At 42.1% G+C, this 16,421-nt stretch overlaps 1 protein-coding gene across 1 annotated transcript in view; it reads right to left on the bottom strand.

Annotated features, from left to right (window-relative positions):
- LOC134527941 (chaoptin-like) overlaps window positions 1-16,421 on the bottom strand; it is a 58,305-nt gene that overhangs the window by 26,122 nt on the left and 15,762 nt on the right. The window contains exons 4-9 of the mRNA XM_063360991.1: window positions 11,890-12,000; window positions 8,506-8,669; window positions 7,932-8,109; window positions 6,128-7,478; window positions 4,536-4,775; window positions 4,063-4,422 (exon numbers count right to left, since the gene is read on the bottom strand). Of these exons, the coding sequence (XP_063217061.1) occupies window positions 4,063-4,422; window positions 4,536-4,775; window positions 6,128-7,478; window positions 7,932-8,109; window positions 8,506-8,669; window positions 11,890-12,000 (2,404 nt within the window). The remainder of the gene's footprint in view (window positions 1-4,062; window positions 4,423-4,535; window positions 4,776-6,127; window positions 7,479-7,931; window positions 8,110-8,505; window positions 8,670-11,889; window positions 12,001-16,421) is intronic.

Raw genomic sequence — 16,421 nt, forward strand, 5'->3', positions numbered from 1 at the left:
GCCCTGAGACAGAAATGACGGAAACGGCATTATAAAATGAATTATTCTAATCAGGCTTACGGTGAACACAGGGACGTTAGTGATCTTAAAAATATTAACAGCAGACATTCCAGGAAGATGAAGATAACAGAAAATATTGATTATATATCATGGAAAGATCCTAACATATTGATTGATCCCGATGCCACCAACAGTCTCAGGCAATCAAGTTGATCGCCTGAGACTGTTGATGACATCGGTTCGGGGATGAAACTACTCTCACATTGACGAAGTAGCCTCCATACTTAAGAACTGAGGGAAGCTGGCCCATACAATAATGACTTGATTAACTTGCATGTGTATAATAAAAAAAAAATCAATTTTTTAAATAGCAAAAATGTATTGTTTTATTTCTTGTAATCTGATTTCTAACTAAGATCGAGTTCTCGTAATACAGCTTCCTATTTTTTATTGTGCTTCCAAATGTGCTTTCTTTCCGTTAATTGTGCTTCCAATTGTGCTTAATTTTCGTTGGTTGTGCTTCCTCTTTGTTGAATGTGCTTCTGATTGTGCTTCCTTTTAGTTGATTGTGCTTCCAAATGTCCTTCCTTTTCATTGGTTGTGGATAGTTAAATTTGTGCTCGGGACATGCTTGGTCGTGGAGATGTCTGGTATAAACGCCTGACATTGGAGATGGCCTGTTAAAAATATTTTTCGAGTATCATCGAAAAATACATCTTGGTTTGGAGACGCTTGGTCTATACGCCTAACATTGTACAAGACCTGGTTGGAAGGTATTTCAAAATCGAAAAATTAGACTTCCATGGTAGGTTTAGCAAAAATGTATTTATTTCGTCGATTAGGTGTCTTGTTTAGAGTCTTTTTCGTAGAGAGAATGATTAATAAACTCTACAAAATGTAATGGGAAATATAATTTAAAATTTATTTTAAATTTAATTACTCTTATCACTGACTATGAATCGAACCAAGGACGGCAATCGATCGAGTCAATCATTTTAATGATTAATGTTTTGAAGATTAATGGAATTTGTTCTGAATATCTAAGTTAATTATTACGAGTTTTCAAGGTGGTGGTCAATATGTCATCATCGGGTTACTGGAGACCGGTAGTAGAAGAATTAAAACATATTTTAGGACTTTTTACCATATTTATTGTAATTAAATTTTTTGACCTAAAATAACGTTTTTGGATCGAGCAAGGATCGAAGTAAGCACTGCAATGTAGGTACTTGTGAAGAAAGGCGACGCAGTCATGGGGCATGGGACTCGCACTCCAGAGAACTCATCATCGAGTCCCGGGGCGCCGTTATGAGTCAGTTTCCCGAGACTTCCCGGGTTCACTGCAGACAAATGCTAGGATGGTTTTCTACGAGAGGCTACGATATACTCCTTCCTTAATTTCCTGAATTGTGTTGGTGGGTTTGTCCTCCCTACTGACATTGCTGTTGACCAGTCACTAACCCACTAAAGCTGATGTATTTCATTTTAGACACCGACCATTTTAAAACTCTAAATTAAAATTTATACAAATGTTTTTAAAAGTTCTAAAATCTATGTCTAACTACTTAAATGTTCGAAAATTCTACACAAATAAATAGCTTTTCACGCAACATTAATTATTATTGATAATATGTAATAATTATTAAAGTTGTTTGCCATTCATAAGTGATAGAACAATCCTAAATACAATTTAAACTAAAAATTAAAAAATATATATCTTAGAAATCTACTGTATGCTAAAATGTGCTGAATCACTCTGTATACAAAACACACCAGGAAATGGAAATAAAATATCTTAGTAACTGTCAAAAAGTCTGATTTAACATTTAGAAGTAATTATCCGCACTCTCAGAAAAAACTAAAACTCTATCTTGACATTAAATACAGTTACGAGGCGGCCAGAGATGGCTGGAGCGGCGTGCTGGCTGCGCTTGTCTCTGGGGAAACCCCGCTGCGACCCAGGTAATGCCCGTCCCTTCCCTTTCTTCCACCAGTAATATAAACATCTACAATATCGGGCCACTTTCTGAAAACCACAACCCTTTCCCGCGGAGCCCAGGGCGCCTGTCCGTCTCGCCCGGAGGGTTCTGTGGGTCCCGAGAGCACTGCCGCGTGAATTGGCGTAACTAGGACGCCATTGTTCTCGCAGCTTCGAGTGCTAAGTCAGGGAACCTTGATGATGCGACACTTCGCAAGGCCACGATTCATTTCCAGGGCGGGACTTCACTGGTATATAAGTCAGGTCCGTATCGCAGAAAGGCAGAGACTGGAAACCTCGGAGAAATACAATAGTGAAGTGAAGAGCGCGTGATATCCCTTGGCGAGCGATAGCGGACGACGAGAGACAGGACTTCGTGTGCGAAGATTGGAACATTGGGGACGGTGTCACGAAGCGGTGGACGAGTGAGTAGTGCGAGACAGTGTGTTGGGACCGAGGTGTGTGGTAAGAGACGAACAGTAGAGGGAGCCATTGTCGGGCCGAGCTCCAATTGGGAGAAGGGTTCAAACTGGATTGCCTTGACTGGAGGAAGAGTGATCGTGCCACTTGTCTACCAACAACCTCAAGTCACTAGTTTTAATGTTGACTGTGGCAGGATACAAAGTGTTTGGAATGAAGAAAACCATGCATGGATTAAAGCGAGGTTAGCCAAGCCGAGTGGTGACATGTTGTGATGTTCATGTAATGCATGTTTTCTCGACATAAAATCATTAGCCACTTTCAAACACAATATTGATACATTAGAAGCATTTTAAAGGAAATAACACATTGGAAAATATTAAATACCACCAAAACACTATAAAACATATTGTTACGATCGCGCTTGGCTGCAGTGCTTGGCGTCGCCGCGCTCGTTCGGCCTGTCTGCGCCCCCTTCCACCCGCATCCTCTCCCTGGTATCTCGTGTCATACTATCTCGCGACATCCTGACCTTCGCAGCGCGCACCTGCCTCAGATCGAGTTACTTAAAAGAGGCCGCATTGCGGCATAAAAGGACTCAGATATGTTTATGGACGCGTTTTGTGGGAACCCGATGCTTGTTGCGTTTATCGGCGTTCTTTGAGCAGCCGCCGCGTCCTTCGACAGGACTCACGACGCGTTTCTGGGCATTTAGACGGCGAAGGTCGCGCGATATATCGGAGACATGCCCGATTGTTCTGGACGGGAACCCAAGGGCTATATAAGGAGGTGGGGCCGACCTTCGAGTCAGTCTGAGTCAGTTCGGAGTGTTCAGTCGGGAGTTCTCCCGCGGCGGAGTTTCCTGGGCGATAGTGCCGCGGGTGCGGCAGAGTGGCGAAGTCCCTGGACGAAGGTTCCAGGTAAGGGAGTGAGAGAGTTCTATGGAGTCGGGAGTTCTCCCGCGGTGGAGTTTCCGGGCGATAGAGTCGCGGGCGCGGCGGAGTCCCGAGTGAAGTTGCGAGCGAGGAGTCGAGCGGATCCTCGGCGAAGGGGAAGTGCGTCGGCAGTGGCGGAGTGTGGCGACGGAGTCCCGCGGCGGAGACCCACGAGGGGTGCTGCAGCGAGAGTTGCGCCAGAGGTGTGGCCCAGCGAGGTGTGTGGAACGAGTGACTGAGGAATAGACCTTTCTTTAAGTGTAATTAATTATTTGTCATTTTAGAAGATTTTTTGTAAGTGACATAAGTAGTGGCAATAAATAAAACTGTGTAGTGTAATAAAATCTTTAATTGGGCTATCCATTACGAACCCGCGGTAAATCGTAACAATATTTTAAAAATTAATCTTGTTAAAAAAAGCAGGTAAAAAAAATTCTATAAAAATTAACACAACAAAAAATGGTGATATCAACTCTAGCTTATAAACACACGGACAGTTCAAAAATATTTTTACAACCAATGAAATATTTTCAATGTAAAAAAAAAGCTGGTTTTAAACGTGAAACGAAATCCCCAGATATCTCCACGGTGAAGCCAGATGTGCTTGTGATAAGCTGGTGATGGTTGACAACAGACTAATTTTTAACCAAGCGGGTTATTCATTGCGGTGATTGTGCAATAAACAGGCCAAAGAGTAATAATATAAACTGAGAGTGTTGATGAGCGTACCCGAGTGCCCCTGAAGCGCAGCTCCAGCTCGTGCCGGTCGCCCAGGTCTCGCAGCGCCCCCGGGCGCACGGCGGCCAGGTCCGGGCCGGTCACGTGCAGGCGGCACAGGCGGCGGTGGAAGGCGCCCTGCAGCTGGTCGCCCAGCTCGCGGCCCGACACCTCCACGGCGACACTGCCCAGCGAGGGCGCGCGGGCCAGCGCCTGCGCCGCGCCCAGCCCCGGGCGCGCCTCCAGCCGCACCGACCACAGCCGCGGCAGCCCCGCCAGAGTTCCGGCGTCCAGCCTCTGCAGGGTGGCCAGGCGCTGGATGTCCAGGTGCTGCAGTCGTGACAGCCCGGAGAAGCTGTCCTTCGTCAGGCTCTGGGAACCAGCAACATGCTTCTAGCAGTGCCCATCAGACCGTCTACGGGCAACATGCTCCTAGCAGTGCCCATCAGACCGTCTACAGGCAACATGCTCCTAGAAGTGCCCACCAGACCGTCTACCGGCAACATGCTCCTAGCAGTGCCCATCAGACCGTCTACCGGCAACATGCTCCTAGCAGTGCCCATCAGACTGTCTACCGGCAACATGCTCCTAGCAGTGCCCACCAAACCGTCTACCGGCAACATGCTCCTAGCAGTGTCCATCAGACCGTCTACCGGCAACATGCTCCTAGCAGTACCCATCAGACCGTCTACCGGCAACATGCTCCTAGCAGTGCCCATCATGCTCTGGCAACCGGCAACATGCTTCTAGCAGTCCTCATCAGATCCTGGCAATCATAAATATCCTCCTAGCAGTACCTATCAGGCTCTGACAACTGGCAACATGTTTCTAGCATTCATCACCAGGTCCTGGCAACCAAAATATACACTTAGCAGTGCCTCTAAGGCTCTGGAAACCGGCAACATGATCTTAGCACTCCTAATCAGATCCTAGAAACCAGATATATGCTCCTAGCAGGCTCTGACAACTGGCAAAACGCTTCTAGCAGTCCTCATTAGGTCTTGGTAACCAGAAATATGCTCCTAGCAATGCCTATCAGGCTCTGGCAAAATGCACTTAGCAGTGCCCATTAGGCTTTGGCAAAATGCACTTAGCAGTGCCCATTAGGCTTTGGCAACCAGCAAAAATTTTTCAGCATCCTCATCAGGCCCGATCAGATTCGGACGACGAGCAACTTGCTCCTAGATTTTACCATTAAGCTCTGGTAACCTTAAAAATCCTCCTTGTTGTGTTCATCAGGCTCTGGCATCCAAAAACATGCATATAGCACAGCAAGTCAGTATCTTTGGTCCAGCAAAACCTACTTAGCAACACCCTAAAGTCTTTGGCAAGCAGAGCCTATCCGCCCTTGGAAACCAGTAGCTGCAATTTGCTGTTCTCATAAGATCCTGGCACCCAACATGTTTTAAGGAGAGCTTGTGTGTGCTCTTGCCACAAGAGTTATCTCTAGGGTTTGTTCAAATTTTGTGTAATTTTATCATCATGTTAGCAGTGCCTACTAGCTAAGGCCTGAATCCAAGTTGTAGTCTTTTATGTTCAAATGCACCACATATATGAAAAACCTCGATATGAAAAATTTATAAAATTTGAGTACTACAAACAAAAATGCATGTATTAGTAAGTGGATGGCATTATAGTCCTCTAGCCACATGGGCGCGACAGCATTTGTAGATATAAAATGAGATTTCTGGCCCAGGCGGTACCAAAATATCGAAAGTGACGATCTCATTGCTTTATTTCCAAACTAACTGAAATTAATTTCTTGTGGACACCACATGGACTGTGTACATCAAACAGTTCAATGTATTGTCAGTAAAATAAATTTCTTCAATAATATATCAAGTACACAAAGGAGGTTTTTGCATGTGTCAACAATATACTATGTGCAAGCATGCAGTACCCCTAATGTTGTATCTATAACTGATGTTTAATTTTCAATATAACTCTGGAATGTATCAATCTGTGAAACCAGATTATTTATTACAGAAACACATACATACATTATTAGTAGCACTATATTTTCACAGAGAACTAAAAAGTATATTGTACTTTTTTTGTTTGTTTTGATGCTTATTACCTTGAGAGGATTTCCAGAGATGTCGAGCGACTTGAGAAGAGGCGTGTGCACCCAGGCGTGCGCGGGCACACTCGTCAGCCGGTTGTTCCTGAGGCTCAGTGTCCTGAGGGAGGCAAGGCGGCCCACCGCGGCCGGCGACACCTCCGCGATCAGGTTGTCCGACACGTCGAGGCTGAGCAGCGCGGGCAGAGGCAGTGGCAACATGGCGGCCAGCCCCATGCCGGCCGCGCGCAGGTGTCGCAGCCGCTGCGCGAAGTGGAACAGCTCCCTGAAGTTGGCGCGCAGGCGGTTGCCGCTCAGGTCGAGGCGCTGCAGGCCCGCCACCCCGGCGAGCAGGTTGTCGGGCAGGCTGGCCAGCCCGTTGCGCGCCAGGTCGAGTTCCAGCAGGCGCGGTGTGTCGAACAGCGCGGTGCCGTCCACGCGCTCCACGGCGTTGTCCGCCATGCGCAGCTGGCGCAAGGTCCGGCCCGCCGCGCCCAGCGCGCCTGCCGGCAGCGCCGCGAACTTGTTGCCCGACAGATCGAGGCGCTCCAGCGGCGAGCCCGCGAACACGTCCCGCGGCAGGGCGCGCAGCTGGTTGTGCGACAGTCGCACCACGCGCAGCCTGCCGAGGCCTGCCAGCTGCCGCGCCTGCAGCTGCCTCACGTGGTTGTGGGAGAGGTCCAGCACCTGGAGAGATGCGAGGGCGTGGAATGTGCTCTTGTGGATGCTCGATATGTGGTTGTGCTCCAGCGTCAAACACTCCACGGAGGTCAACGAGCCGAATGTTTCCGATCGCAGCTGACGAATGTTATTATGCCCCATGTAAAGCTGCCGTAATGTTTTGTTAAACTTGTAGAAATAGTCATCTGGTATGTCGAACACTTTATTATGTGTAACATCGAATACAGTGACACTCAGCATTGAAAAATTTCTTGTACTGTAAAGGTAAGTAATCATATTTCTAGAAACGTTAATTCTAAACGGCACTAACTCAGTAGCAACTCGCTCGAAAATATTTAACGTGAAGTATTCTAGTTTATTGTTCTGCATATCGAGCCTTCCTAAATTAGGGAGATCGTAAAAAGCTTTATCTTCTATTGACACAAGCTGGTTATCAGACAGTATTATCGTACTGAGCCTGGTCACATTATGGAATCCACTTGATTTGATAGTTTTAATTCTGTTGCCTGTCAAAACCAGTGTTTGCAAGTTTGGCAAAGATGAAAACGTCCTTGATTCAATAACACTTAATAGATTATAAGAAAGCCGAATGTCTCGTAGCTTTACGAAAGTGGATGTTCTAAACATGTCGGGTGGAAGTTCTACTAGTCTATTTGATTCAAGGTTTAAATATTCAAGTTTTTGGAAGCTTATCAACGCAGTTGGGGAAATTGTCCTAAATTTATTGTTGTCAAGGGCCAACCATACAAGAGATTTTAAGGGTCTGAGAAAACTCTCTGGGAAGTCTTCACTGAATAAACCGAAGCTGATTTCTAGACTTTCAAGTGTATTTGCTAGATCGGACAGTGATTCCGGGTCGAGCTCACTTAAGAAGTTGAACGAAAGACTTAGCTCTCGAAGCACAGGCGTCTCGAGGAAAATGTGGGGACCTAAGGCACTAATTATGTTACCACACAACAGAAGGGTCTCAAGAGAAGTGCCGAAGCCATAAAAATCTTTGGTTTCGATGTCATATATTTGATTGTATGCTAAATTTAAGTGCGACAACTTCTTACACTTTTCTAGAGATTTCTGAGGTACAGTACTGATATAGTTACTAGAAAGAGACAAAGCTTTAAGAGTTGTACAAAAACTAACAAACACATCACTTTGAATATCACTTATATTATTGGACGCAATGTAAAAGTATTTGAGACGCTTTAGTCGTCCCAAAGCTGTAGGTATCTCTTGAAGTTCATTGTCCTCTAAGGTGATGTATTCCAAACTGAGTTCCAAGCCCTCAAAAGATCTTTCATGGATTGAACTGAGTCTATTTTTTGCTAGATTCAACCGAACGGAATCCATTCCATTGAAGGCTTGGGCTGGTATAAATTCAAGGTAATTTAGGTCCAGGCTTAGATCTCGAACCTTTGCTGTAATATTAAACACACTTGAAGGCAAAGTATTCAAAGCGTTGTCACCAAGGTCTAATTTCTCAAAGAACTTTAGGTGCTTGAAGCTGTAGTTTTTCAACTCTCTAATGCAGTTACTTCTTAGGTTGAGCCAAGAAAGACGATGAAGTTCATCCAAAGACTGGGCAGGAAACTCCACAATCAGGTTCTGCGAGGCACTTAGAGTCTCGAGTGAAACTGGCAATGTCCCAGGATCCAGGCTAGACAGTTTGTTGCTGTCCACGTTCAACAATGTAACTGATCTTAAACCAAGCAAAGAATCACTGAGACTGCCATCCCTTCTGCTCGGGGCTTCAATGTTCTCATGAGGCTGGGTGGAGCGTGGCAGCTCCGTCAAGTCATTGTCTCCCAAGTAGACATTCGTGAGTGTGTCCTTGAGACGACCCCAGCTGCTTTCCGCCTGTCCTTGAAGAGTTGCGATTTGGTTACTACAACAAACATTTCAAGACCTTAAACACTTAGCAGAAAATATATTTCCTTGTTCTGTATAAAAAAGATAAACCCTACAATTTTATGAGGTACAATTTTAAAAAATAATATTCCTATTATTAACATCAAAAAAGCCTCAAACACAAATCATTATTAATAACATTCTGTTTTAATAAATTAACAAATGTACTTAACGTCTCGTTGCTGGAAACGATGAGAGGTGATAACAGAATGGAGAATGGACGGAATGAACAGGTGGTGGAAATGGGAGCACTCAGAAAAAAACTCACAGGCCATGGTTGTCGTCGTCCCGCCGAAGGCCATAAAGCCCAGCCTCCCCCCGCCAGTACTGAACCCCGCTAGCGGAACGCACCCCTAGCCCACTCACGTCAGTCAAACGAGCGACTGACGACGGGTGAGTGTTTTTAATTAATTGCGTGTGCAAACACCTATTGCCTATTGTTTTAAAAACGTAACTATATGCAAGTGGCATGCGCTTTTACACTGGTATTTTCATACCTCCTTCTTAAAGTGCGTGAGAATGCGATGTATATAAACATCCAGAATGCCCCAGACACACGATGAAAACTGAAACACTCCATCATCAGAGCTGTAGAGGAGAACACTGGGGATAAGATTCCTCAATTTACGTGATTACATGCCGTAGCTAAGGTTCCGACACAGATCGACAAGAAGACACCCAGAAGTTAGAAGAGTCTAAAGCGGTAGTCCCAACACAACTGCTACAGATAGGGCCAAGTACCGCACGTAATTAATGTCGCTCGTAGGAGGGGGGGAAGAAAGGTAAGGGGAGGGGACAAGGGGGATAGAGGTAGCTACGGAGCAGGCACAGAAGGTGGCACTAGATGTGGACAACTGAGACAAAGGGCCTAAACTTTCGTAGGACTGAGGCCCAGATAAGTTTAAATGCAAGGTCCGGCGAAATATTAAAATTCCCTAAAAATATAGCTTCAACATAACATATCATAAACTATTAACTTATTAAAATTATATACAAAATGTCTTGTGCCATGAAATATAACCAAAAGGTGGCACATTTTCACCCAAAGTTTATACATATTTATTCACGTCAATGTTATATGCTCGTGAAATTGGATGAATCATTTTGAAACATCTGTATTTCATTTAGATTGTGTAATAGTAAGGCCTACATAAATTATGTATGTCAGCTATGTGGATTTTTATTAGATTTGAAGAAATATGTATGAACAGTTTAAATAAATTACAAATTTTCTGATAAAAAAAAAACTTTATTTAAATATTTAAAGTGAACGTTATTTTTAAAAGACAATGTTAGCTTCTTCCAGTGGGGATAGGTAGAGAGGTGTGTCGTGCGATCTGGCAGCTGTGGCCGGCCGGTGGGGCAGCACGAACAACGGGACGCACCGCCCCCTGTCCCCTTCCAGCGCCAGGGGAGCCAGCCCCCCCCCCCCCCCAACCACTTACGCACGGGGCAGCTCCTTTGGTTTGTTTTCCTCCTCGAAGCCCCGAGCTGCCCCGCTACCAGGCACGTGCTCGGGCTGAGCAGCACGAGGCAGGCGGCAGGAGTGGTAAGTAATAGCTGCGTGACTCCCAACTTGATTACTCGGGAAAAAAAAGCAGGTCGAAAGGGCTGGTTAGATCCGCCGATCCCACCTAGTTCGTGTTCCCTTCAGCGCGACGCGGCGGTGACTTCAGCCGTGACTCTCAGGAGCAGCCGTGCGGGGATGTGCGGGGAACATGTGTCCTTATGCTGGTATTTATCACTTAGTAAGGCTGCGGTACAGTATAGACCGTCCATAAAATGGCTCGCGTCAAAAAAATAATATTTATATAAGGCTTTATACTATGCGCAACTAATTGAATACTTAGTTAAATAATTATTCATTTAATGACAGGCGTATAAAGCATCGAGACAAAAATTGTTAATAAATGGCGAGGCACGCGCTTTGAGGCTGTTCCAGAGAGAAACAAGTCATCTGGTTAGAATGTTAATTGTAATGCATTATGTTGTGCTGGAAGAAGGAGAAAAAAAATAATGACAGCAGCAAAACTGTCTGCAAAAATTTTAAAAATTATATGATTATATTTTTTCATAGTTAATGCTAGTTTCTAAAACTTTCCTTAAAAATAGTTTTGTAGTAATTTGAAATTATAGAATACATTAAAGAAATATAGATTAGTAATAATTCTATATTTTATCGTATTCTTTTTGTTCTAAAAACTATTTAATATAACCCAAATAACAATAATTACAGGCGAAATAGTTATTACATTCCTAATATCAAAATATTTTGCTGCAAGCGATATTGTACTGCTGAACATTATTTATGAGTAAGATATTGTTTTAATAATTAAAAAATAAGGATGCAATACTAAATTTCAAGTGTCCCCTTTTCTCCGCTCCAGAGTAAAAAGAGATAACTCCCACACCCGGCCCGGGTTTGCGTCTATTTTGCACAACATTGCTGATACCAAAAATTATTTAAATAGTGCAGAAATTCTGACTTAAAACCCATCATATCAAGGTGTAGGCAAAATTCATAAAAAATATACCATTTAAAATTACGTTAAAAATTTATTTAAATAAGGTAAGGTATGTTTTTTTTTGAAGCAGCGGTCCACAAAAGACTAATGGCTTATTTTGCACTTTATTTTAAAGACTGATTTGTTTATCTTTTTTACAAACTCTAAACTCATTAAAAAAACTTATTTTCAAAGGCAGAAATAACAGACCGTGAGACAGGTTTCCTAAAAAAATTAATATGTATACATTCATAACAAAATATTAAAAAAATATAAATTAAAAAGATTAATAAAGGCTATGATTACAAGGCTCGTAGCATATCAAATATTATATGCTACATTCACGTAAATTCTATTACATCTTGGTCACGCTTCTATTTCATAATAAAATAATATTACGATTAAAACAATATTTATAAACATGCACATAAAACACTGAGCTGAAGTTAGCTCTCTCCGCCGGCTGTATCCTGCCGCTTGGGACAGAGAGCGTGGAACAACAGCCTAAGTCATTCCACGCAACTACGGCAATTTCCGGCCGAGTTTTTATATTTTCAGAACAATATGTGCGAATATAACGATGGAGCAGGTTCATAGTAACTTTCATACATATGTGTACTATCAATAACATTTAAAACTTGAGTGCGAACCATCGTACAGGTTGCACCAGGGGCGCTGCTTTTCGATAAATACCTGTGAAGGCTCAGCCAATCGAGGGCCTGGAGGTGTTGCAAGGATTCGAAGGGGACTTCGCTCAGTTGGTTGTAGCTAAGATCCAGCGACTTCAACACAGACACTGACGAGCTGCAAGCATACATTGTAAGTGGTTAATGCAAGTATAGCTAATTATATTGTTACCAGTCTCCCTGGACCTTTATTACAGCTGTATTTTTTTTACAAAGTTGGTAGTATTTTTATTAAAAATTTTTAATTTTGGTATTTAGAAGGAAGGCTTCACGGCCAAACTTTTCTCTCGACCTCCGCCTGCTAGCAGTCCGGGCCCGCATCTTGCCCGCCAGCCAAGCCCTGTTCACGCGCTGCGTCCTGAGTGAAGCTCTGTGAGCCTGCCTGGCTCTGCAACTACAGTTTTGAACGACCTGAGCTCCCAGTGTCTTTCTCTCCCACCGCGACACCTAGATCCGTCCCTTTCTCCGGCGCTGTGCTCAGGCGCGGACAAGTGCCATCTAGTGGCCAGATCTTGTATCTCTCCGCTGGTCAGTTCCAACCAATCCTTGTCCTCACTAGCCCAGGAGTTATAGATGTTCCGGGGACAGGCTGAAGGGTGAATGACAGGTCGCCATCTTCGACTCCAAACTCCAAGACCTTTGTTAACAATATAGATTTTTTAATTAAGTTTTTTATTGGTTTTCATATATTTTGTTCTAAATTTCTCTCAGGGGGTTCAAACCAAGATCTCTTAAATACATTACGTACATTTATTAAACAATTTTTTGAAATATTTATTTTTAAGTTTTCAATAGTTATAATTTTTTTTTAAATATTTTTTTTATATCGCCCTAGGTGGAATAAAACCTAGGACCCTGGATTCGAAGAGCTAAGTGAATTTTATAATTTAAATATTTTTAAAAATATTTTATATAAACTTATATTTAATTTTTAAAACCAAATTGGTAGTCAAGATAACATAGGTAGATAGCAATATGAATATAAGGCCACTTTAAAGAGATCTTATCCGCTATAAGAAAAATTAAGCCACTTATGAAAGCATTTTGAATTTTTAATAATTTTTATTAGCCATAATTTTTTCAATATGGATATTTGCTTTGAAAATAAGAAAGTAAAGTAATTTTTGGGTAATTTTAGTATTTTTGGAAATTTCTACGCAATTTGGAAGATCAAGGTCAAAGGTAAGGTAATCAGAGATGGTTATTCTGGCGTCACAATCTAAGATGGTGGACCCACTACCCAGGTGAAAATAAAAGTAGGCCCATTGTTAAACGAATCCAATTGTAACGAGATTATTTGTGTACATGTTAAGGATAACAAACCAAACTCCTTCTGCCAAAGGACTTAGCGGGTGAACAGCCTAGAGCTTATCCTGGGTACAACTTGCCCGGGGTGGTACTTGAACCCACCGCCAGGAGAACTGCAATGTCCAGACCTGCGAGAAGGCTCGTGACTAGTACAGGCCGAACCAAAGGCCGGACTCCAGCCCAAAAGAACGTGGTGTTCACATTACATTCACTAACCATAAACCAATAAATTTTGTCTGTTATAAAAACTGTTTCTATGATAGACATTTTTTTTCTGCATACGCATCTTAATGTTGTTTGGCCGCTGCTTTGACTCATATAATATAATTTTTAGGATGCTACGAACGAAAATGAGAAAATGAGCAAGTTGTTTCAGGTATTTTTACGTGAAATTTAAAGGTTGTCAGTCGCACAACGTGAAATATTGCTGAACTTAACCTCAAAATATAATGAAATATTTTAAACTATTATAATCTTTTTCACATTAGTAAAGGACCTTAATTATTTTCATAAAATTTAATCTCTTTTCTGATGATGTCTTCTGGATACAATAAATTTCAGCGGCAACTCGTCGTTTGCTGGAGACTAACAGAACGCGGAGGGGGGGGGGGGAGAGGAGACACCGCAGCTGAGCACGCGTCACGTGACTGTAGTCGCGGGTTTCCTAACCAGCACCGGTGGGGTTCACAGGCTCCGCGGAAACACCCGCCTCTCGATGTCTGGAGCAGCGACTGTCAGCACCGCCCTTCCCGGGCGCGGCTCGCGATGCACGCGTGAATGTTGGACATGCGGTGTAACCAGTGCGGCTGTAATTATTGTAGCACAGCTGCTCAATGAATATAATATATGTGATCTCTGAAAACAAATACTTCGCGAGTAAAGAAGAATGAAAAATAGTTATATATTAATATTTTCTAAAATGTACTTGTTGAGATGTTCGCGTTCCTTTTTTCTGTTTTGTGTTTCAATACCTGTCTCTAAAGAATAAACTCTGCTAATTAATGAGCACATTAAAATATAATTAGGGATATTTTTATTTTATTTTATATGGAAGTTTATTTATAATAAACATGTATGTTTCACTGTTAAGACTGGTTTTATTTTTAATGCTTCTTCGTGTATGAAAATTAAAAAAAAAAAAAAAATACACACACACTGGGAATGCGCAAGGAGTAAAATTTGAAACTATATTTTACCACAATAGATGCTGTGACGAAATGAGTCACAGTGGTCCATGCAAAACCTTTTATTAACATTTAATAATATTATGTGTCAACTTTTACTCCTCGATGGTTATGAACTATTAGAGAGTAAATCTCTATGGACCATGCTATTATATGCAAGCTAGAGATGCCGTTTGACAACAATATACCGCACCCCTCTAGGCGGTATGACAAATGTTATTTTTAATCTAAACATTTATTTAAATGTTTTATTTAGTGCATATTTTGATTCTAACTTGATGTTTGTTTATGTTATGTTTGCATTCATTTCAGTTTGTTTTCATGATTTTTTACATTTGGCGTCTGTTGGCTAGGGCCACAGCCGACCAATCAGATTAATTCTCTTAGGTCATGGCTAGAGACCCGGAAAATTCGCGGGTTCATTACGTGTTATGCTAAAATTCAAATAATTATACCTTCGTGCTGCTTCTGTCATTGGTAGAGACCTGCAAAATTCGCGGTTTCGATTGCCTTCAGGTTAGACTGCACATACCCATGTACACTCGGGCAAATAACGCAAGTTCATTGGCTGCCGACTTGTAAGTCGTCTCAGCTGGTTTGTCTGTGATTCGATCCTTCTTTGGTTGGGGGTTTATAACTGGTTGAGATTCGTCCAGATGAACAGTAAGCCAATAGCAAAATTATCTAAGAGGTATATGTTTTAGGATTCTTGCCTATCACCGAATGAATCCGCGAATTTTGCAGGTCTCTAGTCATTGGTTCACTGTTAAGCTGGAGGACTGAGGGCCAATTAGAGACCCTCACTCATAGAAGTGTCGAATCACAGGCCACCCATTCCAGACGACTCACAAGTCAGCAGCCAATGAACAGTTGGCATTTGCCCGAGTGTTTAGAGGATATTAAAGTCTATCCTGGAAGTCATTGAACCCGCGAATTTTCCGGGTCTCTAGTCATGGCATAACTTAAACGTTCTGAATAAAACGTTCTTCTGGAACTAGACACCATTGACCATAGACGTGGAAATAGTATCTTAATACAAATAATCGAGGGTATTTAGCTCTCTTAAACAATCCACATCAAAACTGTTGGATTTAAATAATTTAAAGCCTAGGAGAGTATATAGGACTTGGTCAACTCCACAAGGAGCTGTAACACAGGCGTGTGCAACATATGCAAGTCCGCAGTAAGTGTTGAAAAACTTTCAGACTGCATTTCCTGTAAAGCCCTATATATAAATACAAGAGCGTTGGAGAGAAAATATACAGCATTAAACGTATTGTCACGTATTGACTATGTTTAAAATACTGGTTCCTACTGATCTATCAGTTTTAGTACATGTTATTGAAAAGACGTCACGTTGCCTACGTGAAGATCAATTTCAAGTTAATTTTCTTTCCTCCCCAGTAGTCCGGGGATTTAGAGACTCGTGTCGCCCTGAGTCTACACTAGTCTAACAATCACAAGTAACTACCACATAATTGTTAATGAAATGAGTAGGTTGAGAAATATTGATACCACTTTAGAGACACATACAGTTATCAACTTGTGTGCAATTCATATCAGTGGAAGTGGAAACTCTGGAAACAGAACTGTTGTGTTTTTAATTCCAAGAGGGTCCGGTACAGTTATGCTAATCTGCGTTTTAAAATAGATTATTTATTTAACCGAGTACCTAAAGATTATTGTTGCTAGTGTACACTGCATACTGTTAATAGTGCTGACCACAAAGTGTGTATATATATATATATATATATATATATATATATGAAGCTTTCCTACGATTAAAATCTGCAGTTGTGTATGTTATTCACTTAAGAACACTGTCCAGAATAGTTTCACTATTTTCACTATTTCAGTTAATTCTTTTAACCTGCCATATTTTACTGATATTAAAAAGATTTCATTCACATGTATTTATTCTATCTGTCTATCAATAGTCATCCTACTGTGTCGAGAGGATAGTAAACATTCTAAGTGCTTAAATAAAAGTTATTATTATTATTATCACTACATATAAAGGTATTGCCTACCCAACAGGGGAATATAA

Source organism: Bacillus rossius, chromosome 1, assembly GCF_032445375.1.
Source record: "Bacillus rossius redtenbacheri isolate Brsri chromosome 1, Brsri_v3, whole genome shotgun sequence".
Lineage (NCBI taxonomy): Eukaryota > Metazoa > Arthropoda > Insecta > Phasmatodea > Bacillidae > Bacillus > Bacillus rossius.